Source organism: Diadema setosum, chromosome 20 (genome assembly GCF_964275005.1).
Source record: "Diadema setosum chromosome 20, eeDiaSeto1, whole genome shotgun sequence".
Taxonomy (NCBI): domain Eukaryota; kingdom Metazoa; phylum Echinodermata; class Echinoidea; order Diadematoida; family Diadematidae; genus Diadema; species Diadema setosum.
The window spans coordinates 28,793,045-28,817,338 of NC_092704.1; the positions used below are offsets into that span (position 1 = coordinate 28,793,045).

General features: G+C 39.7%; 2 protein-coding genes across 2 annotated transcripts; one reads left to right on the forward strand and one right to left on the reverse strand.

The window, feature by feature from the left end:
• Positions 1–75: 75 nt before the first annotated feature.
• LOC140243576 (uncharacterized) lies at positions 76–11,876 on the reverse strand. Its single transcript, XM_072323243.1, has 9 exons — positions 11,552–11,876; positions 10,075–10,289; positions 8,963–9,243; positions 7,915–8,146; positions 7,273–7,394; positions 6,597–6,818; positions 5,999–6,223; positions 4,520–4,749; positions 76–4,021 (listed from the first exon to the last, which is right to left on the reverse strand). Exons 1-9 carry the CDS (start codon positions 11,874–11,876, stop codon positions 3,744–3,746), a joined length of 2,130 nt encoding a protein of 709 aa, XP_072179344.1. The 3' UTR covers positions 76–3,743.
• Positions 11,877–17,788: 5,912 nt separating this feature from the next.
• LOC140243790 (large ribosomal subunit protein bL17m-like) lies at positions 17,789–22,465 on the forward strand. Its single transcript, XM_072323459.1, has 3 exons — positions 17,789–17,980; positions 19,677–19,745; positions 21,563–22,465. The coding sequence occupies exons 1-3, from the start codon at positions 17,819–17,821 to the stop codon at positions 22,001–22,003; spliced, it is 672 nt and encodes a 223-aa protein (XP_072179560.1). The 5' UTR covers positions 17,789–17,818; the 3' UTR covers positions 22,004–22,465.
• Positions 22,466–24,294: the final 1,829 nt, after the last annotated feature.

Here is a 24,294-nt window from a genome sequence, read left to right on the forward strand (position 1 = left end):
TCAATGTCAATGGTAAAAAAGGAAAAAACAAACAAACAAACCACATAACAGCTCTGAGAATGACAATCATGTATATTTCTTTTTAACACAATGACGATACTGCCTTTTATTTATCAATCCATGACTTGTCAGGTATATAATGGTAAAGCAACAGCCTATTAAACATGGCAATGTGTCTGTGCTGAACATGGTTTCGTTTTGCAAGAGTTGGAAACAACGAGACTTCTATTGCGCCATGCACACAACATTGTTTATGTATAGTACCTTTTTTTTCTATATCCAGGAGAGAGTGACGTTTAATTGTACTAGTATTCTATAAAAAGAGCAAACGTGTTCTAGATGTGACAAATTCTTTTTCCATTTTCACAAATTTCAAGAAGAGATGTTGCAGAAAAGTATTGAACCATAAAAATATATATGTATATATATTTTTTTTTTTTCAGAATCAAATCGCTTACTAGTATTAATCGCAGGCACGATTGAGTTTGAAATAAATAATTTACTCTATTACAAAAACATGGAAATTCTTCGTATTGTGATTTAAAGATGCCACAGCAGACAATTCAACGTTTTACACATCAAAAGTGCAATATGTAATCAAGATTGACATAATCTGATAAAAATCATAATTATGCCCATGGAGGGAAATAATCTTGTATAAACGTGATGTTGCTTTGGCTATAAATACATCATACAGTATAACAAATAAATAAAAGGGGTCCACACGCTTCTCGAGAGATTAACCAGTCCGGGACAACAAAGCAAATTATAGTCCACCAATACCGAATGAATTAGTAATACAAAAGAGAAGTCGTATAATATATAGTTATCATACATCACCCCAGCGTCATTTTTGTATTGCTTTAAATTGACACTGTTGAGCCAGATAATCCATTCAGGGTTTAACAATTTTAAAACATGTAGAATTTCTAACGCTTTGTAACCACTGATTTTTGTGCATCACTATAAAACAGAACGATCGGACACAACTTCAGTAAAGACTCACTAGAGCTAGAAATACTCATAGGACAGACACGGGAACATTTTTCGATTGGAACAATATGGCCCTGATTCGCAAAGAGCGAATGCACCTTGCAAAAAAAAAAGAAAAAAAAAAAAGAAACCACACAACAAACAAACAAATATTAATAATCAACAACAACAAAGAAAAGCCAAAGAAAAAAATATCGAAAAAAAAAACCTCTCCCAAAACAAAATCAAGACAGAATGTGTTTAACATAACAGTTAGGGCTTGTCGTCTGAACGTAGATAAAACAGATAAAACAAACCGTGTTAATTACCTTCAGAAAAACAAATACCGACGCTATGGATATCACATTTAGAGTTGTTGCTCATTTTGACAATGGTCTCTATAAAGAGCATCGAGGCAATACCCTCGACAGTGATAATGATTAATATGTATAGGAGTATTGATGTCGGATGCACAAAACATCCCATTCACACGCGCCAAGGTGTACGTGTCAATCAAAACGTATCATTCACCGAACGAATAACAGGAAGACAAGGAGGGTAATCAAGCCAAAGGACATAACGGAAAATAAACAGCGATCCACTCCTTCAAAGGGAAATTCCTGTGCAGTTGAATGTTAGTTTGAAAAGGAGTATTTTCTCCTTCTATTTTTTTTTTGGCACAACAATAAAAATTCCACCAAAAATCGGACGAAAAATAAGGAAGTTATGAAATTGTGCAGTTTCGCTATTGTTTCCGAAACAGTTCTTAAACACTCAATGTGAATTTGCAAATAGTGAAGTGATGATGTCATTCCCTCACAACTTGTCAAATAGTTTGAACATAAAATTTTGAACTTTCAAGTTTTTCATTTCAACACAAATATCCCCAGACTTGAAACGTATATCTGATCATTATTCAATCAAGAATAATATCATGGTTTACACTTTAATAACAGAAAATTGAATGTTTGTCACTTTTTTGTTGTTGTACACGATCAGTCGAAAATTGTAAGGTGACATGGGTGATGACATCATCAGCTCGCTTATTTACCTATTTATACCAACTGTACCAGCACTGTTCCGTAGAAATTAGAGAAACTTCACAATTTCACAACTTCCCTAATTTTCATCAAATTTTGATCAATAGTGTTCACTCTTGCATTTGCAAGATTTTACTCACTCTTATCAGACAAACTTATACTGTGTAACTGACCTGGAATTTATAGTGGTAAGATCTGCCAGTCATCTTCAATGTTGAATTAGTAACACGAGATTTCCCAAACATTGTATATAGGAACAGGGCAGACGCTTGCATGAATAGTAACGGGAAATATATCGAACTCGACTGCAAACACCACGTTTGACACCACGTTGACAATAATAATTCATTTGCAACTATAAATCAAAGGAATGCAGCAAGTTACCGAAATGATTTTGTTTTCTTTTGGCATAAATAGGTACAAAAGATTTATTGCGTGGAAAAAACAAACATATTTTACGTAGAATGATTTCCTTCATAAATAATATTAGTACTTTCATATTTCTCTATGTACATGAGACCAATCTAGATCACCCGTCTATGTTTAGAGACATGGATACTCTGAGTGAGCAGATTCTGTAAGCTGCATTCGGTGGAAATGTCCACTACGACTCTTTTTTTCTTGTTTTTTTTTTTAATTCAAGGGAGATGTTTTTTTAACTGTGGTCAATATCAATGCGGTTATCCGCTTTTCATCTTTGTACATGCATGATGCATTTATTTATTTTTTGTTGTTATTACCGTGCGATATAGTGCTGGAATGATTATTCACACTGATTGACAATTGACTGAACTTTACAAACCAATGTGTCAGCTATAGTACACACAATCGTCAAGATGTATGGCTTCTTCCGAAAGGGGTTCATGTGGAAGGGTTGAAATTATATCATCTGTGACACGGAGACCAATGCCGAGAATTCGTGAATTTGAACCCTTCTTTTCCCGATTATGTCGTGTGTTTCATCACAGCGCTCCCTTTAACTTCATTTGAAATTTGTCCTAGGACATGTAAGATGGGACTGGTATCCGCATAGCTATGTGTTATGTTGGCGCAAAATTTCCTACGAAAACAGTAAGTTCTACCAGAGTAACATTATTATTATTATTTTGTGTTTGTTGAGTGGGTCATAAAAAGATTCAGCCATGTCATGCAAGATTATGTATGTATGTGCGTTGGTCGATCCGTGCTTGTTTGAGTGTGTTACGATATATATTGAATATGTTGTGTAATAATACACACCTCAAGGTGTCAATAGGAATCGGTATCACATTATACGAACTATAAATGTTTGCTGAAGAAGGAGTCGAGTTTAAATAGGCTGATTCTTGCAATGTCTTCTGAAGATAAATCTGAAGGATTTTCCGTTTTTCTTTCGTCATTCATATATATTTACAAAGTCGTAACGACATTGCATGTCTTTTACAGAAGAGCATACAAGCTGTAAGGTATAACGTGAAATAGTCACTTTTTAGCAACGTTTAGAGTGGGTATTTACAGCAGCATTAAGTATACTCTTTTAGACTCCTTAGAGCGCTCGGCAAGGTACAAGACAACAACTTGAGTGGACGAAATGAAGTTCGTTGTTAACCTTCCTTTTCAAGGGTCATAGAGACAGACCAATTTACATCCCTGTGATATATCTTGAACATGTTTCGGAGACTCTTGGGTATAGGCCATGATCGGAGTCGCACAGTTTGTCATTCCAACACTATAGCACACTTTCCATCTATATTATTGGCCCGAACTAACGTTGCTATGGTTACTACTTCTACTGCCACTTCTTTGGCTAGCATTGCTACTGGCGCCAATTCCTGGGTTGGCATTTGGGTGCCTTCGCTGATTTGGTGACCGATCGGGGAACTGGACCTCCTCATCTGCCTCAACATCCTCTTCGTCATCCTCCTCTTCGTCGTCGTCATCCTCGTCCTCCTCGTCTTCAAACTCCTCCGCGTCGTTGTTGGCCTGTTCTTGCTCAAGTGCAGCTTGTCGACGGAGAAACTCGTTTATTTCTGCCGAAGAAAAATGATTATAAGTATAAATATACGCCTGCTGTTAAATACATTGTAGGCGAGGTCTGCAATGCTTCCTTGAATGATGTCCCGATCACAATACAAAGAAAAAAGTACAGCAGGGGAACGAATCACGGATTCTGATTATTCGTCAACCTTCTGTCATAACCGTTGTTAATGTATCTGGATAATCTTGCTGCATTCCCTGTCTTGCGAACTATATATAATATATCAGTCGTGGTTCTTGCCACCCAGGGATAGTCTCTCAATCGTTCAGTTTGCCGGTAATATCCCGACCCACCTATCCCCTTTCTCTTTCCAATATTTGCTCATTTTGATTTGTGTCATAACAAAACAACCTTGTAAAATATTTCATTGCATTAATCATCAATATAGCGTGTGTTTAAAGCATGAGCACCTACAGAGATGAAGTATAGGGCAATTCCATAACTTCTGTATCATCATCATCATCATCATCATCATCATCACCATGGTTACCTGCTTCATCAGCAGCCTCCTCTGCAGCTGGATCATTGGACAGCAGACGAGCATGATTGCTCTCCTCCATGGCAATAGCTGCCTGCTCGAGCGAGGCCTGAGTCGGGACGAAGGCCGGCGGAGGCAGATCTCTATCCCTTGGCCAGGTGAACTCCCGGACGTTGGGCAGGTTCGCCACGACGCCGATAGATAGGGCGCTGCGGTACACATTCATGTCGCAAGCATCGTACCTGGATCAAGCAAGCGGCAAGAAGGAATAACCTTACGCTGTAGTAATGCTTGTTGATTTGATAAGGACACCGTTTGATATGTCGGTGGCTCACTTCAAGAAATTTTCGAACTTAGGTGATTGAGCTGTGCTATGATGTGCAAGTAGCGCCTTGAGTATCTTTTTTTAGGTAGAAATGAGCGCTTTAAAGAATCTCCCTATATATATATAAGTAGATGAGGAAACACTCAATCATACACACAAGTCACTAGCCACTGTCAGAATATCAATGAACATACCCGTGCCAGTAAACCGTTCACGAAAATTGTTTCTTCCAACCCTCTTTGTGAGAAATATTGCACACGTCACTTTGAACATCAGGGTCCCATTTCATAAAAAGTTGATATGATAGCAACTCTTGCTGGAATGGCAATTGTCATGCTAACGATAAAAATCCAGCTTCCCGATTGGCTGTTGCTGCGGGAAGTTGCCATTCCAGCAAGAGTTGCCATCCTAACATCTTTTATGAAACGAGGCAGTTTTATCGCTATTGTTGTTTCAGTTTTAAACTAAATTAGATATCCTGTAGGAAACGTTCATCAAGCATTTATGGTATGACAGCGTAGGAAATGATGCATTCATACAACATTGGATGACGATCAATTCATCATTCTTACTAAAAAGAAGAAGAAGACAAAGAACCTCCAAAGGTGATAAAGAACTCAAGCTAATCAACAACCCCTGTTCAAGATCAGAGCGCAAGGAAAGGTGTAATAGATATTTCATAACAAGAATACGCTTCAAAACATTCGGCAAACCTATTTGTCAAACACTGCCCATATTATAGCATCGATTCCAAGGGTAGATAGTGTTCAAATATCGATAACCTAAGGCTACATGCCAAATCGACATTTATCAATCGACGCATATCATAATCCCAATGTTCTTTGTATCTCTATTCATTCATTCATTCATTCATTCATTCATTCATTCATTCATTCATTTATTCTTTCATCCACTCGTTCGCTTGTTCCTTCGTTCACTCATTCATTCTTTTATTCATTCAAACAGTCAAATGTACTTATTTATTTATCTATTTAAAATATGTATTGATTTTCTACACGCATACCAGTCCGTCTGTCTGCTTTTCTGTTCACCTATACACAAGTATCGATCAATCATTATTAAAAAAAAAAAAAAAAAAAAAAATCGGAAAAATCAGTCCAAACACAATTTCCCCAAAGTGCATGACCTCTACGTGTCTGACTCACCATTCGTCGTTGTCCGGATCGTAGCACTCGACATTGTATATGGTGGTGATGCCGTTGAACCCGCCGATGACGAAGATCATATCGTCCAGGACGGCGACGCCGAAGTTGCTGCGGTGGATGTACATACTTGGAGCAACGGTCCATTGGACACTCCCTGGAGCCCAGCGCTCCATTGTGTTCAGGCGCGTCAGCCCGTTGAAGCCGCCGACGGCGTAAACGCTGCTTCTGTTTTTGGTTGCATGCGAACCAAAATGAGAGCAAGCATTCGTTAAATTGTGACTCTTTAGGGCTCTGTTGAGGTGCAGACTAATAGGTTGGTGTCAAACGAGAAAAAAAAAAATCACAGAACGTATTCCAAAATACATGCTGAATTGTAATTGGGTTTGTTCTTTATTGGGGTGACACTGGTAAAGTTACAGGAGCTTCAAGAAAGCGCTGATGATTAGACAGGGCTCGGTACTTCAGTGTCGATGCGATTTTTGTGAAACTCTTCCAAATACGCATTTATGTTTGTGGATGACCTCATAAAAATTCACCAAATGACCACTATCGGTAGTTGTATTTTGAATGCGTATAGCTTCCGCAGTCATCGTCTTACCTGAAGGCCACTGCCCCAACTCCGCTCCGTCTGCTGTTCATGCGAGGCAAGTCCCGCCACTCGTCCATTTCGATGTCGTAGAGCTCCGCCGAGTTCAGGCACTCGTTGCCGTTGAACCCGCCTACGATGACGATCTTGCCGTCCAGATGGCACGCCGACGCATCGCTGCGATGGTGGTTCATCGATCGGATCAATGTCCACTGATTGTTGACCGGGTCGTATCTTATAAAGGTAAATTGAGTGTCATTCCAGTGTCCTGATAATTCATATTCAGACATAATATTTTCACACGCTTGTCTTTATAGGGATAATAATATCGGTTAAATGTATTGGTATAGATCTATTTAAAGAATGATAATCATAATATGATGTAACAATTTGGGGAAATCTTTTTCTATAGACCGTACATTATTTCTTATCAAGCAACAATTGTCAATATACAGCACGTGACACTTTGTATAGCAGTGTGTTATTTTACTTTGGTCATATGGCATCGAATGTTTTTTTTTTTTCTTTCGAAGTATAGGAAACATTGAATATGATAAATTCTGACCAACGGACATTGGTATATGGCATGTTCAACCGGGTTCTGCAAACAGACAGTTAGCAATGACCAGCTTGGAATGAGCTGTGGGAGAGAAGCGAGTATTCAAAGAAAGGATGGTAGACGAAATACTTTTCGACGGTCTTGAGTCTGGTGTGTCCGTCGAAACCACCCAAGGCGTAGATGCGATCCCCTACCACGGCAACACTGACGTAGCATCTCCGGGAATTCATGGGTGCCACCTCTGTCCACACCTTCGTAACAAAAACAGCGAAAAAGAAAAATCAGATAGAAAGACCAAAGAAAGAAAGGGAGGAAGGAAGGAAGGAACCAGCGAAAAACGGAAAATCACCATGATCCCATTTATTATGGTGGCGTCTACACTTCCATCGGAGTATCGAAGTCGATTAATCGCGTTCACAATGAATACATAATGAAACAAATGATGTCTCTTGCAACGTGAAATTTTAATGAGTTTAATGTCTTCTGAAATGCATACTTATCACGTCCCAAATTTTGATAGTGTGCATTTGAAACTTTGATTACGTCAATCATGCTAAACATTACGTCACCACTGCGTCATGTCAAACATCACGTCAGCACGTCGTTGAGATACTGCCACTTCATTCGAGCAAAGTTGTTTCTGGGTGTGTCGTGATAGAGACATAGGGCCTACAACATTTACATAACGGCACGCGTGCAAACAAAATAATGGAACAAACATTAAATTTTGATCTGTGTAATCTCAATACTGTGATAGAAATCGTCCGTTACCTTGGAAACAGGGTCGAAGCACCTTACGCTGTTGAAATACTGGTTGCTGTCGAAACCGCCGACTGCGTAGAGTTTCATGTTGAGGACGGCGATGCCCATGTACGCGCGCGGCCGATTGTTCTGTGTGTCGAGCAGCACCCATCGGTCGGCCCTGGTGTCATAACACTCGATGGCACTCGTTGGACTGCCGCCACTCCATCCGCCTACCGCGAACAAGAGCTTGAAAGGCAAGCTAATATCAAGAGAGGTCATAAAGTTGTGACAAAATGTCTTCCGTGTGTCCCGTGCTGTCTAGAAATGCAGGGCCCAATTTCATTTTAACAAAAAGTTGATATAGATAGCAGCTCTTGCTGGAATGACGAGGAATGTCATCGTTACGACAACAATTTTCCTGATTGGCTGTCGGCTATGGAAAGTTGCCATTCCACCTAGAGTTGGTATCATATCAATTTTTATTAAAAAAAGGGGCCCTGATTTCATTTTGTTTTTCGGCCAAACATGACGTTATTGGTAGTCTTATATCTTCCTAGGTTTGATATTGTTGCACTTTTACATGATATTCGTATCCGTGAGTTCATGAAAAAAACAAACCTACTCTGATCTGTTAAGCAATCTATAGTTCAACTTAAATTGATTGAAATGCTTCAATCAATAAATAATGTTAGAAATGACAATATGTGATCAACAAAAGAAAAATAAATATGCAGTCCTTGTCAAAGCCTTCACTCGGTGAGCCTCCTCTCAGGACTTCACCCTATAATGGTAAAGGAATACCCAACAGTACTTATTAAGACCATCCACACGGCAACTCCCTCCCCCTTCTTATGACACTCATTCAGAACATAAGACGACATAAGAATACTAAATAAATGATTAAATATATGAATAGATAAATGAATGAATGAATGATACAGATAGATAGATAGATGTATAAATAAATAAATAAATGAAAAAATGAATGAATATATAAATACATAAATGAATAAATAAACAAATGAATAAATAAATAAATAAAGTTGGCATCGCCAAATAGTGGAGTTGCACATACCGCGGTCTCGAGATGACGGCACTTGGTCCCTTGAGAGTCTCGTTGGGGTCGAAGTTGTAGGTGTAGTGGATAGTCTGCAGTATGGCTGGTCGGCAGTCCTCCACGTCGCGCACGAGGGGATGGGCCTTGATGCTGTTCATGAAGTAATCCGTATTGATCATGCCGAGGCGGATGTTGAGCAGGAGTCGCGCGACGAGGTGCCGCCGCTGCGCCTCGCGGTGACGAACCCATCGGAGCACGGCCTCGAAGACATATTCTTCCATCTTCACGTTCAGTTCGTCCTACGAATTTTCATGAGTCGTACATTAACTCTGCTGCTAATGTATCACTCTCGCACCCTATAGTTGTGGGATGCTTTACTGCTGAACCGATTATGCACACTCGTTATTATAACTGCCATCTCATAATGACAGGTGGTAGAATCAGTCGGCGATTTGGCAGAGACCACTTTTCAGGGAGGATACATTTCTCATGCATAAAGGCAATTGAAATTTGTTTTACATAAGGTTAACTACACGTCTAATCTTTATGTTTTCGGCGTGGTTACCGTAATTAGCCAACCTTATTTGGATCTCCTTGGACGTGTTGGAAAAACTATGAAATCAATAAAATTATTAACTATGTAGGAAACGTAAAACGAACTGATAACGGGAAGACCTTGCAATATTGGATATGACAATCATAACTCGAATTAACAAAATGACGTAGCCACCTGGGTCCTGTTGCATAAAACTTTTTTAGCAACCTTAAAAAATTCAGGTTGGGATTTGCCCAACCTGAATTTTTCAAGGTTGCTAATCTCTGAATGTAAAATCCGTTGCATAAAAACTCTGGTTGGGAGCTTCCAACCGGAATTTTGTGATTTCAACCGGAAAAAAGTCCGGTTGGAGTTTTATGCAACGGGCCCCTGGGCTTCATTTCATAAACAGTTGATACGATAACAACTTTTGCTAGAATGGCAATTGTCACGGTAACGACAAGAATACAGATTCCTGATTGGCTGTTGCTATTGGAAGATGCCATTCCAGCAAGAGTTGCTATCCTCATATCTTTTATGAAATGGGACCCAGAATTAGAAAAAAAGGGGAAATGACAACAATAACGTCTTTCACCTGTTTGATGATGGTCTCAAGATCTTCGATGGGTATTTCAAGAAATTCGTCCGCTTTGCTTCCCAGCGCCACCTCCTCGAAGTGGACGAGGATGTAGCGGAAGGCTGATTGCTGCAGGGGAAAGCAGAAGTAGGACTGGGCAAAGCGCCACATCCCGACGCAGTTCGCCGGGCAGAAATGCTCCTCGAGGTACGAACAGCATTCCTTCACAAGACCTATATTGGAGAAGAAACCAGGGAAAGGTGTATCATATTCAAGGAGAAAAAAAGCTGCATGTTAAAATCAATTTTCTGTAGGGCAAAAGGTCAGGGACTTCTACAACTGTATTAGCACGGCTTTTTGCGTCTATGACAGTGAGTGATATTGCGCTATCTCTATCATGGTTTGCAATGAATTTTGGTTGACTAAAATAAAGATCTCTGATCGATTTTAATACTATTAAAACCAGTGAACACACCACTGGTTGACGGGTTCGTTCATGTTTAAATCGGCTGATTCATAAAAAGTTGGGTATATAAACGACGATTACTGTCAATGTGACAGCAAATATTAGACTTAGCTAGGGTAATTTGTGCATTAGGGCAACACTTCATGGATCATGAATATCATAATAGCTGAAGTCACTCTTTTGAGAGCGATTAAAATCTTACGCTATTCATGAATGGCTGCTATAATTCACCCACTTTATCTAACCTTAGAAGAAAACGGGCATACAAAAAAAAAATGTATACTATAGATAGGACCTAATCAAGTATACTTAGTACATTAATATGAATTTGAGTATTATTTTCTTGTCTTCATTGTTAGTAATAGACCGGCATAGGTGCCTAGTATATCTGTTTCACCTGTTTCACCTGTTCACCTGTTTCTCCACTGCTAATGTAGCTTTATAATTGCGGATTGCAACGGCTACAATTCTGTAATTTCACTCATTGTCATCTTGCGTCAGCGAAGTTCTAAAAATCAGTTTTTCTCAGCCGGTTGTCCACGGTACGGCCCATGTGCCGGTGAGTCGCAAGGCTCTCTCAGGTGGGCCACGATGCCGTTTAAAAGTGAAAAAAAAAATACTCATATTCGATCTGATTGGTCATCGGGTTAAAAGTTGAGAAGCGTGACTCTAAACAATAAGGGGCCCAACCCATAATGATAGTCTAAATACATTAAATAGCCTCGGTTACCTCGTCTTCCTGCTTCCATCTACATAGACACCCGTCTAGACAAAGGCCAGTTGCAAACCGTTAGGTCGGAATTGCTTGAGGGGCATAATAGCAGACGTAGTATCGAACGCAATGAGACACTTATTTCTAGTTACCAGCATCTCATATCAAAGTCAGATGTCAGCGAGCGTTTAGGTTCATCTGATTTGAAGTGGGTAATCAACAAATCTTTGAGCCATGAATTTGATTGATGACATCATCCCCAATGGATGCATTGGATACTTTAGGAATCCCTTTGCTTTAGGATTAGGAATAGTTACCTTGCACGTTGAACTGATCCGCCACAGGCAGGAGGTCTACGACATTATCGGCGTTGATGGGGGTCGTTCTCGTATAGATGTAATCGAGAATTTGCGCCATCAGGGGCGGATCAACGCCCGGTATCTTCACGACGTTCTTTTCCGACTCGTGCATTCCATTTGTGAAAAGGGCGCGAAAGTATCTGCTGCACGCCGCAAGAACATTCCGATGAGCTGGGAATTTCTGGTCACCCACATCAAGAGTAACATCGCAAAGTTGTCCGTTCTTGCGCAGCTCGTCAAAAATGATAAAAGCAGGAGCCTCCAGCTCCGTCTCGGCTTCCATGAATTCTTTTCTTTCCCGATTCCCCTTCCTCAAAATAAATACCTAATCCCAGGGAAAACACAATTCATTCTAGTTACACTTCAAGAACGAGATGACACCTCAATAGATATATCAATGGGTTTATCTTTGCGCGCGTTGCTAAACACATGTAATATCCACAGGATGATTGAAGCCCGCGCGTTCCCATAGCAGCAAAGGATGCTGACGTAATGGGCGCGTCTCTAGACATGCGTCCATGGAGATGCGCGTACAAAGTTTGGTTGCGTGCACGAAAGGGCACTTCGCTGTTTCCTTTTTCATGGGAGTAAAACAAGAGCTATTTGATACAGATTTGTCAATCTGTAAAAGAGTCCGATTTCTTCATTTTTTTTTTTTTGAGATCCTCGACGAGGGAGCGAAGCGACCGAGCTTGGGAGGGGAATACCCCTTCCCACGGTAGGGACTTTTTAAAAAAACAGAGTATAAAACAGGGACGGATCAAGGAATTCTGTAAAGGGGGGGGGGGGGGCGCAACTAACATTTCTGGTACCACTTCCGGGTTTCATTTCTTTTTTTCTTTTTCTTTTCTTTTTTTTTAACGAAAAACAAAGGGGGGGGGGAGCGTGCGCCTGTTGCCCCCCCCCCCCTGGATCCGCCACTGTTAAAGTTCTTCGGAATGCTTCAGAACCTTGTAGAATATGTGAAGGGTTTGTTCGCAAAAACCGATAAGTCCTATTTGCCAAATGGAGATATTGGCGATTAAAGGTAAAAAAAAAAAGATAAAGAGAATAATAAGAAAATTTTTGCTTCTTTTGACCATAACTTCAAAAATGTGCCTTTAAATGTAGTGACCAATACATCATGTATATAAAAGGTATTATTTTGTACTCTATAATGACAGCAACGGCGTAAATCCGTACTGAGGAGTGGGGGGGATGGTCACCATCACCACGATTACAAGCCCATAACCGGACGGGGGGGGGGGGGGGTGGGGGAAGAAGCTTGGTGCGCCCCCCCCCCCCCCCCACACACACACACACTTTACAGGGACCGGATGTCCCACTCTTTTGCATGAAATATAAAGTGGGAGGAAAGTGGCAGCAAAAATATGAAGATTTTTTGTTCTTGTTGCTTTTTTTTTTTTGCTTGTCAAATGACTTTCGGCGGAAAATCAGACCTTAAAAGTATGAAGACATTTTTTTTTTTTGAATATCTGTGAGAGGGAGCGGAGCGACCGAACGGGGGGGGGGGGGGGGGGAGGGTGTGTAGGGGGGGGGGGTATCCCTGGCACACGAGGAAGATTTTGCGTTTTCAGACCTGAAATTCAGCGATCTGGTGCACACTTTTGGTGAAAATTTTATTTTATTTTCTTAAAAGAAAAATAAGAAAATGAAATATTCACAATATATTATTGAAAGAATAAATCGTGATATTTCAGTTCTTGCTCCGCCTGTGCGACATCACTGTGAAGGCCTACTAAATAATGGGGCCTATCACCGGCGTAGACAGGATTTGACCTATAGGAGGAGCGGTTATGTGAGGGAGCGAAGCAAACGGGGGGGGGGGGGGGTATAAATCTTTTCGCATTGAAAATATTTTGACATTTTACAGTCCAAAAACTGCCGTTTGTAGCTATATTTTCGCTTTGGAAATTAAGGGGGGGGGGGCACACCGGGTGCAACTGCTGTCAATCACTGGCAGCAACATCAGGAGAATGGCCGCTATTTGATAGCGATTAAATGCGAGCGAGCTTGAAAATTTTGACATTTTACAGTCCAAAAACTACCGTTCGTAGTTATATTTTTTACTTTGGAAATTAAGGGGGACCGCACCGGGCGCAACTGCTGTCAATCACTGGCAGCAACATCAGGAGAATGGCATAACGATTAAATGCGAGCGAGCGGAGCGAGCGAGCTTGAAAGTTTTGACATTTTACAGTCCAAAGACTGCCGTTTGTGGCTGTATTTTTTCGCTTTGGAAATTAAGGGGGACACACCGGGCAAAACTGCCGGCAATTACTGGCAGCAACATCAGGAGAATAGCATAACGAATAAATGCGAGCGAGCGAAGCGAGTGAGCTTGAAAATTTTGATATTTTACAGTCCCCCAAACTGTCCTTTGTGGCTGTATTTTTTCGCTTGGGAAATAAAGGGGGCGCACCGGGCGAAAACTGCTGGCAATTACTGGCAGCAACATCAGGAGAATGGCATAATGATTAAATGCGAGCGAGCGAAGCGAGCGAGCTTCAAAATTTTCACATTTTACAGTCCAAAAACTACCGTTCGTAGTTATATCTTTTTCGCTTTGGAAATTAAGGGGGACCGCACCTGGCGCAACTGCTGTCAGTCACTGGCAGCAACATCAGGAGAATGGCATAGCGATTAAATGCGAGCGAGCGGAGCGAGCGAGCTTGAAAATTCTGACATTTTAGAGTCTAAAAACTGCCGTTTGTAGCTATACTTTTTCGCTTTGAAAATTAAGGGGAGCCGCACCGGGCGCAACTGCTGGCAATCACTGGCAGCAACATCAGGAGAATGGCATAGCGGTTAAATGCGAGCGAGCGGAGCGAGCGAGCTTGAAAATTTTGACATTTTACAGTCCAAAGACTGCCGTTTGTGGCTGTATTAATTCACTTTGGAAATAAAGGGGAGCGCACCGGGCGAAAACTGCTGGCAATTACTGGCAGCAACATCAGGAGAATGGCATAATGATTAAATGCGAGCGAGCGAAGCGAGCGAGCTTCAACATTTTCACATTTTACATTCCCAAAACTACCGTTCGTAGCTATATTTTTCGCTTTGGAAATTAAGGGGGCGCACCGGGCGCAACTGCTGTCAATCACTGGCAGCAACATCAGGAGAATGGCATAATGATTGAATGCGAGCGAGCTTCAAAATTTTCACATTTTACAGTCCCAAAAACTGCCGTTCGTAGCTATATTTTTCGCTTTGGAAATTGAGGGGGGCGCACCGGACGAAAACTGCTGTCAGTCACTGGCAGCAACATCAGGAGAATGGCGTTATGGTTGAATGCGAGCGAACGGAGCGAGCGAGCTTTAAAATTTGGATATTTTACACTCCAAAAACTGCCGTTCGTAGCTATATTTTTCGCTCTTGTTTGTCCCACTTTTATGGGAGAACCATCCCCACCCCTCCCCCCCCCCTCGATCGACGCCTCTGCATGAGGGTGCTTTTGTTAAGTGAAAGATCTGCTGCACGCTCTTTGATGAATTAGGGATATATACGTCAATGTCAAAAGTGTACAAAGTTTATCGAAAGGGATCCTGTATAGCGGAGCTTTTGCATGCTTATGATTGCAATACAACGATCTGGTGCATAGTTCTGGGGATATTTGGACAATTTTCCATTAAGAAAGTTCGAGATTTGTCCTCATCTCGGGAATTGCTTGGGGGATAAATGATTTGTCTGCCTAAACACTTCCAAAGGGGCGGGGCAAATGCCCCTTTGCCCCCCCCCCCCCCCCAGATAGATTTGACACCCCTGATCTTCCCTGGGAATGCCCACTGAGATGTATCCTGACTGAGTAATCAGTCACTGTCGTTTCTCATGAATGATTCAGGAAATGGAGGGGGTTAAATTATGACGATATAGTTTTTGTTATTGTTTGTTTGCTTGTTTGTTTTAGTACATATTTTGCAGATGGTCCCCAGTTACTCGCGTCATAGCATGTTTACATGTAGGCCTATACTATTTGACGTTGTCAACGTCTGAGCCATACCTAACAGTGACTGTATGTCGATGTTATACTTTCCTCGCGAGCGAGCGAGCGCTTGAGAAAATTATGTATACATTTTCCTACAAGATAGAATACTGTTCAGCTAAATACCTGTCTGAAGGCCGGCGTACAAACGTCATGCAATAATTATGTCAAAATATTGTTACAATCACATTTCTGGGTCCTCCATTTTTTTCCCTCAAAATTCAGGGGGGGGGGGATGATTGTACATGCCATCCCCCCTCCTCCATTTCGGGGGGGGGGGGGGGATATATCCCCCCCATCCCCCCCGGGATTTACGCCCATGTATGACAGAGACCGTATTTCAAAATCTACAAAAATGGACTTATCGGTTTTTTTGCGAACAAACTCTTCAGAATAGGTGGATGCCGTAGCTCTCCTTCCTCTTTGCACATTATGGTATAATTCTAGAGAATTAAACATAGTAAAAAAAAAAACACTGTGAAGGACTATGATCATAACTTATGCAAACTATTCATTTTACTATAAGTACGGACAGAGCGAGCGAGCCACTGTCACTTTGCCATTCGTCTGAGCATTGTTCAAGCATTAAAAATTCTTATATTATTAGAAAGCATAATAATAGAAGAAAAGGAAAAAAAATGTAAGGTTTACCAAAGTTTTGTTCCACGGGACACACTCGAGGACGCGAGGCTACCATCTTGATATACACTAAATTTACTCATAAGTAAATGTTAGTGTATAGATATATTAATGTATAGTGCCTATTGTTAGTGTATTATAATTTTCGCCCCGCTAGGGACGAAAATTTTGCATTTTCAGTTAAGAAATTAACACTTTTAGACAAGAAAAGTGCCTTTATGTTCATTTTGGTCTTAAAATAATTGATTAATTATTTGTTGTTTGTTTCTGTGTGTTCTTTTTTTTTTTTTTTTTTTTTTTTTTTTTAACTTGGCAATGTATTCCACGTGCGTTCATTTTCTCAAATCTCTCTGTATGAGTTATTGTCCATGTAACTTATTGACTCGGCCAGGGCCTATTAAAGGGGCATTCCGGATGATTTTCATAATTTCACATCATGTAGTACCTAAATCAACAGGTCCATGTACAGATTCGTGGAATTTATTGTGGTCCTTGAGAAGAGAAACCAATAAATTGAAAATCTTGAACAAATTACACTGAACAGTGCTGATGACATCAGAGCCTCATATATTTCAGAAATGTAACAGTGTAATATTATTGCGTGGAATACCGCTTGCTCGACAAGTTCACCTGTGAAAAATCTATGCACGCCTTCTTCTTTTGTTCTGCTTCCTTGAGCCCCAACTCATGCATTCTTATGGTGAGGCTGTCATGTCATCATCCTTGTTCGTTGCAATTTGTTATAAATTTTGAAAACATTCTCGTTCCTTATCCCAATCACTATAAATTCTGCAACTCTGTACTCAGTTTGATTTATATATAGTTGTTCAAATGTAAAAGTCTGAAAATCATCCGGAGGTCCCCTTTAATTGCTGTAATTCGTAATAAGCTAAATTAAATCATAGGTTTTAAAGGGATGATACAGTATTGGTGGAGATGAGAATTGGGCTTTTAACTTTTTGTGAGATACCAAGAAAACACTTATGATATAGTACAGAGCATATCATTTTAAGAGAAATTCAAAGTTTATTTGATGAAAATCGGGTTTGGAATGACTGAAACATCAAAAACAAAGTAAAACAAAGCGATCGTAACAAAGTGTGGGTCCCACACTTTATTAGAATCGCTCTTTTTGGATATCTCAGCCATTCCCAAACCAATTTTCATCAAATAAACGTTTAATTCCTCATAGAATTACATGCTCTTTCATATTTCATTAGTAGTTTCTCATTATCTCACCAAAAAATGTTAGAAATTTGAAATTAGGTCTCAACCAAAACTATACGATCCCTTTAATTCATAATGTAACAAGTGAAAGTTTATATAACAATCATTTATGAAATCCCTGATATATGTGTGTTTTATTTTTCAGTAAATTGAATTAAAATTGGATTGAAATTGATTGGGTTTTGGTTGATTAGTGGGATGGTCCCCACAACTCTGATTCAGCGTCTGGAAGTTAGAATAGCTTTTCACGTGGTCGGTCAGGTTTATCGTTTCATATCGATATCATCAAGATCACACAACCAAGTGAGTGGTGGTACGTCCAGTACGTGGATATGGGTTTATATGCAGATGCATCGTGATCTCGTAAAACGTTCAAGATGAGAAGGATAAAATTTAAGATAAAGCCCTACTTGCGCTTCGGTGGTAGCCCGGAAAACCGTGTGAATTTACTTCAAGCATATATTACTGCACTTGTGAAGTATGAACGTATCGAGCTGGGTTACATGAAAGCGTACGAGACACAGAAATATGCTGAAAGGGTAGGTATATACCGGTACTCTGTACTCTTCATAATAGGCCTATACTTAATCCACAGACGTCGACTGTCGCATGGGCCCACGTACTCTAAATCGTGTTAGTCTAGTTATCCTATAAACTACAATCTGCCATGTAGATAGACCTAGTCACCTACTGTGACCTAGATCTAGGTAACTAACTAGACCCTCGAGTGGAACATGAACAATCATAGCACGTTTCTGACAAGGATAAAACGCTCTAGATGCCAGTTCATTTCCTGAATAAGATGACCAAGATAAATCGTGTTAAGTAAATCGTTTTACCCGATGCGATGTCACAGCCGCTCATAATGTCTGACAAACCTATCTTCGTTGGCATTGCCCATATTGCCATTGCATTGCCATTGCATTGCCATTCCTGCATTAACTGTAGTGTAGGCCCTAGTAACTTTAACATGAACCCGGTGATGAGATCTAGACTAGAACGTAGCTAACTGTATCTAAACTCTATGGACCATAGTCATGATAGTAAACATGGTTCTGGAATTTATCTGATAGTAAGTTTACTCGTATTAGTGATACAGTGGACTCCAGTTGGCTGGCGTTTATAGCCAAATCCTCAGGACCGGCAGTTTTCTTTCATTTTATCGAAATTTTATATTTTTTTTTATTTTGTTTTAGTTAAAATAATAATAGTTAAAATAAAATCGAAGTGAGCCATTGTGAGTTGTATTATAACTGAAAAAATAAACAAAAAACATAGAGCGAAAAACGTTCTGGCCAGAATTTTTACTTCGTTGTGTTAGTAACTGGAATTTTTTTATAACCAGGGAATAATTTTCCTGGTATCGCATCGCAATTTGCTATGCATTTTTACACAACTGCTACACAAACTAACTTTTGTGTAGCAGTTTTATCGCATAGAAGTGTACAGGATACCATTCGAAATATTGTTCATCAGCTGAAATTTGCTAATCAAATATGAGTTGGAAAATTATTCCCTGATAAACATGTTAGTTCATGATGGGAGTGCACTATTGTCTATAGATGTGTAGCTATACTTATCATTGTCTCATGCCATGCAATTGGGGGGGTAGAATCGTTCTATGCATGTGCAAGATGATATCAAGATTATGAAATAGTATTGCATCGCACAGCCCATCCCAGTTTAGCTTCGACGAGCTGCTACAGGGATTAGCATTTCAAGGTTCAAGGTTCAAGTATCCAGGGTGTACTAAACTGCTTTAGCACAGCACAGAGTCGTTCATTCAAGTCACCACATTGTCGCATAGTGTGAGATGGCTACTGCAACAGGTAGCCTACATTACAGCTGCAATCCACAGAGAATACTCCTGTGAAGCATGTCACCTGTGTCATTAAACAAAACTTGCCCAACTCGGCGACCTCTGTTGAGTTACGACTAAACTAGATTAAGTTATACATGTAGGCATTTTTTCCCTGATTGATGCGCTTAGAAACATCAGTATTAAGCGCTATATAAATATTATTCATTATCATTATCATTATCTGACCACGAGTCAAATGATTTCAGGAGTTCTATTTTGTCAAGATGAAATAATTATTGTACCCCCAAACTACTAGTACATGTACATCATTGTAAAGACAAAGACAATTATTTGGATAGCACTTCCCTCCCACATAACATGTTACCAGCTACTCAACAAGTAATGAGTGCATCATTCCTTTCTCTCTTCAACAGCTTATCACTGTAGCAAAAAGGGGAGACCGGGATCCTGAAGCCATGAAAATAGCCGACTTTTGGCTCAAGGTAAAGACAGAACACTTGTGATACCATTGCTATTTACATCTTTGACAAAAGTAACATTGTATTGCAATGTAGTATACAAGATAATGTATTCTTCACCAGATTACCTACACTCTGACCACTTAGCTTTAGTGTGCATCACATGTATTTTACCTCCCATATTAAAGCGGAAATCCAGTCCAAATATAAGTTAGTCTGAAAAGAAAGAGTAAAATATTACAAGTTCGACTGCATAGTTTTGATAGAAATTGGATGAAAAATAAGGAAGTTATGACATTTTGAAGTTTTGCTATTTTGGGGGGAAACAGTTCTTGAACAGTCAATTAAATGCAAATGGCAAAGTGAGCATATGATTCCCTCACAACTTACCATATATACACTGTAGTTTGTACATAACATTTTGAAATTTTCATTTTCTTCATGCAAATGCAATTATGCCTGAGGCTCAAATCCTTGTTTATCTAACTGATCACTATTCTGAAGTTATTGAACCAGGAATAACATCATGTATCAGACTTAAATGACAGAAACATTGAATATTCATCATTTTTTTTTTTTTTTTTTTGGTGGGTACATGATCAATGGAAAGTTGTGAGAGTATGACATGGTTAGCTCACTCATTTCAGGGAGGTGGAGGAGAGAGTTCCACCTCCCTGCTCATTTGTACAGTATATTCATATCTACTGTACAAGAACTGTTTTGCAGTTCACTAGCAAAACTTTAAAATGCCATAACTTCCCTATTTTTCATCCGATTTCTGTCAAATTTTTACCGTTGAACTCTTAAGATTTTACTCTTTTTTATCAGATAAACTTATATTTGGACTGGATTTCCTCTTAAACTAAAATCCTGCATTTTACTTACAAGAAATTACTTGGATTTTGAATTTACTTGGATGTAGAGATGTGAAAGCAGTGCTTTTTGCCCCTCAAAGTATTGCTATACCATTGATTATACGTGTACTCTAGGATTAGAGGAGTGTTATAAAAGTAGACATATTGTGTAACAGATTGTGCATATAGAATGGAAAAAAGTTGCCAATGCTGAATTATGGGCAATTGTTGCGTGTATTTGGAGTTGCAAGGCATGTGATATTGAAATGAAGAAAGAAAAATTGATAGGAAAGAGAAGTAGGTCATGAATTGTTCTGTTTACCTTGCAATAGCACTCTGTTTAGGGGCTTGGTTCTGCAGACTGCTCTCATCTGTATCACTGAAATTTCACTAAAATCTTGTATGAAATATCACTGAAAAAAAGGGAAAAGGCTGTGAAACAAGTACTTGTAAATGCATTACTTTCTTTGTGCATTTCTTCAAAGGACTTTTTTTGCATGTTCTGACTTCACAAATTACAAAACAATGTGTTGACTGTGTATGATAACATCTCGATATATTCATACTTATTGAAAAAGTAACATTATCAACCTGTCGAAGAGTAGTCACAAGAATGCACAAACAGTATTGAGGAATATGTACTATACTAAACCAGCTTGTCCTTGATGGGTTAAAAGCCCTTGCTCATGATTGAATGAAGGCAAAACATCACTTAATGATGGTTATTTCTTCAAACCTTGGAGACTGCATTCAGATTATGAAAATGATTGCACAAATAAAACAAAGTTTGCTGTCATGTTATAATATTTTTAAAATGACGAACAGGTGGAGTAAATTGCAATGCATTGAAATCGTGATGTTCAAAGGCTGTCTATTGATAGTCATAAAACACCTTCAACCAAAACTTCAAATTGTCAAAGAGTTTCTCTTTCATGTGTCATCTGCAAACTAAGTAGTCAGTGTTGTCTCTTTTTGGTCTTGTCACAGGATAAGAGGCAAGTTCACAAGCTCTTTAAGGTGCTGGGTCCCCGCTTTGAAGGAACAGCACAGAACTTCACCAGGCTGTTGCGAGTCCCGGGTTTCCGAGGAGAACAGAATCAGAAGACGGCCTTCCTGGAGTACATCGGGAACCCCTACCCACCCCTCACAACGGAGCGGAAGCGTAACCCTGCATGGCTTCTCAATGTCCTGGTGCAGGGGGCCGTAGAGGACCTCAAGTCCTCCCGGGCTCTGGAGGAGGTGGAAGCATCTCATGCTTACAGCAGCCCTCTGCCAAGCCAGCTGGGGATGTCGAGCAAGCAGTATCACGACAACCTGGACGGTCTCCTTCATGCCGTGGACAAGATTTCTCTCGAAGACGCAACAAATGCGGATCAGACCAAAGCAAGAACTGAAACCCCATCAAGAGGAGAGGGGACCCCAGTCTGATAATGATTTGGAATGATTTCTCTCCTCTGTTTTGAGAGAGAGAAAGAGAACTTTTGTCTATGGAAGCAATTATTTTGTTGTCGCAAAAGTAGAGAAACGCTGTGTGGAAATTATTTTTTTGAACGCCTGAACTGAATATGATGTCCTGCTCATGTTTTTGTGCAAAGGCACTGCCCATTCAACTTGTAAATGGAACACTTACTAGTGCATTGCATGTGGTACAGGACCCTGTTAAACCAGCTTGATGCCATTTATCATCAAGGATAAGAATGGTGGAATCCGTTCTACATTTATGGCAGAAGGCCAATGTATTATTTATACACTTCTTTTGTTCTTGATGTTTCATTTCCCTGTGCACTAGAGTTTAAATGCTGCCTCTCCGACTCAGAAGGGAGATGCAGTACAAAAGATACCAGGTAGACTGAGCAGTGATGGAGTTTTTGCCTTGTTGTGCAAGGTTTTTTTTTTGGGGGGGGGGAGGGGAGATGATGGGAGTCTAAAATGTTTAGCAACATTTTAAAGAACACCACTTTTATTACTGGTTTTTTTTTTTTTTTTTTTTTTTTTTTTTTTACTCCAGCATCAATTGCTACAGTTGACACTATTATGCCATGGAAAATGCATTGGTCCCCTCCCATCTGAGTACCAAAACATCACATTCCCCCTGGGAAATCTACATGTATGATGCATTTTTCCATCTTTTTACTCTAATGTAATTTCTTTTTTTTTTTCTTTTAGGGATTGGGTAAAGTAGAATCATTCAGATAAAAACATAATGCCAGAGAATCGCAAAGGCTGTTGTGATATCATCTTGCAAATCATAGCATCTATCTGTGAAGTGTGTAACACAAAAGAAAATGTAAAAAGAATAAATAAATGAATAAATTATATGGAGATGAGTGGTCCTACACATAAAATTGTAACTTTGCTGTATGGAAAAGATCTTGACATTTTGCATGAATTTACACTTATATGCAATGTGGATAGGCCCTTGTGGTTAAGCTCATAGTGGAGTAGTAAAAATGGGAGGTACATGTACACCATGTACAGTGTGTATATAATGCAATCGTGTTTCATCATCTGCCTGCCCGTCAATGGATGGTGTGACTCATGATTTTCTGCTGGCTGGGCCCTGCTGCATAAAAACAGTGCACTCATATACAGGTCAGAAAATCAAATAGAAGTCATGTATCGGCCAATCAGAATTGAGTATTCAGAGACTTGACCTGACCTATTATGTGTGATCACAACTTTTTACGCAAAAGGGCCCTGGTGTGCTTCTACTGGCCAGCAGATGATTAGAATAGCGCCATCTACTGACAGGCAGCCAGAGAATGAAATATCACATCCTGTACTGAAGGGTCAAGATGCTCTCAGGATCTATCACACCCATAATTTTGAACAATAGTGATTGACTATAGTGAATGGTGTGCAATCAAAAGGCATGATCAGTAACCAGATGTTTAGTACATTTGTGGACACATTTGCCTACACACTGTACTTGCAATTTCCGTACTGTATTTTAACAAGTCACAAAATTTTAGCATGGTGCGCAGAATGTTGCATATCTTCAGGATGTCTTGCAGTAATTTTTGTGTGCTAAAAACCCCTTGAGACCACCATGATTATGTTAATCTTTGGGATGTAGATGCCTTGATGATAACCGTTTATGAGCTTAATATCCTTTGCGAAATTGATAGGGATATTCTGAAGCCTTCATGAAAAATCCTCGAGTAACATGGAGCTATCCCGACTCCATCATAAGAACAATGTACACAATATCAAGTGCTGTGCCTACAACTGTAGAAATAAGCAATAAACTGTATACTGCAGTGTACAGTATTGCTCCAGTTCAATTAGTCCGTGTTGAAGCTCACACTGGTGCCAGTAATAGTTATTTGAAGGAAATTCCACCCACAAAGTAGCCAAAAATGGAATATGTGTACCCAGTTGGCAGTCGTGACACAATGTCTACAAAATTGTGAGATTTGTCATGGATGTTTGAAGGGAGTTATCCAAAAATGTGTGTGTAAATAGGAATCATGAAGGAAGTGGGAAATGTTTAAAGGGTTGGTTTTCACACAGATTTATTGTCCTAAGTTTGATTTGAGTGTAAAGATAGTGTTCCAGAAGATGAAGTACATTTCGGCTTAAGTAGTTATGCAGAAGGATGCATCAATTTTTAATATTTCTTTTTTCTTGATGAGATGATTTTCATCATGCGTATGCACAGAAGGTTCATTTTATGCCTGAAGATGGCATTGAGAGAATGTATGTGTATTTTTATACAC

What these genes read in the sequence shown, in the direction of transcription:
- LOC140243576 (XM_072323243.1), bottom strand. Translation starts at nt 11,876, where the DNA reads ATGGAAGCCGAGACGGAGCTGGAGGCTCCTGCTTTTATCATTTTTGAC. An exon ending in GCTTCGACCCTGTTTCCAAG is followed by an intron (nt 7,395 to 7,914) that starts GTAACGGACGAT and finishes TTTGTTACGAAG; the next exon opens with GTGTGGACAGAGGTGGCACC. An exon ending in AGACTCAAGACCGTCGAAAA is followed by an intron (nt 6,819 to 7,272) that starts GTATTTCGTCTA and finishes TACCTTTATAAG; the next exon opens with ATACGACCCGGTCAACAATC.
- LOC140243790 (XM_072323459.1), top strand. Translation starts at nt 17,819, where the DNA reads ATGAGAAGGATAAAATTTAAGATAAAGCCCTACTTGCGCTTCGGTGGT. An exon ending in CACAGAAATATGCTGAAAGG is followed by an intron (nt 17,981 to 19,676) that starts GTAGGTATATAC and finishes TCTCTTCAACAG; the next exon opens with CTTATCACTGTAGCAAAAAG. An exon ending in TAGCCGACTTTTGGCTCAAG is followed by an intron (nt 19,746 to 21,562) that starts GTAAAGACAGAA and finishes GTCTTGTCACAG; the next exon opens with GATAAGAGGCAAGTTCACAA.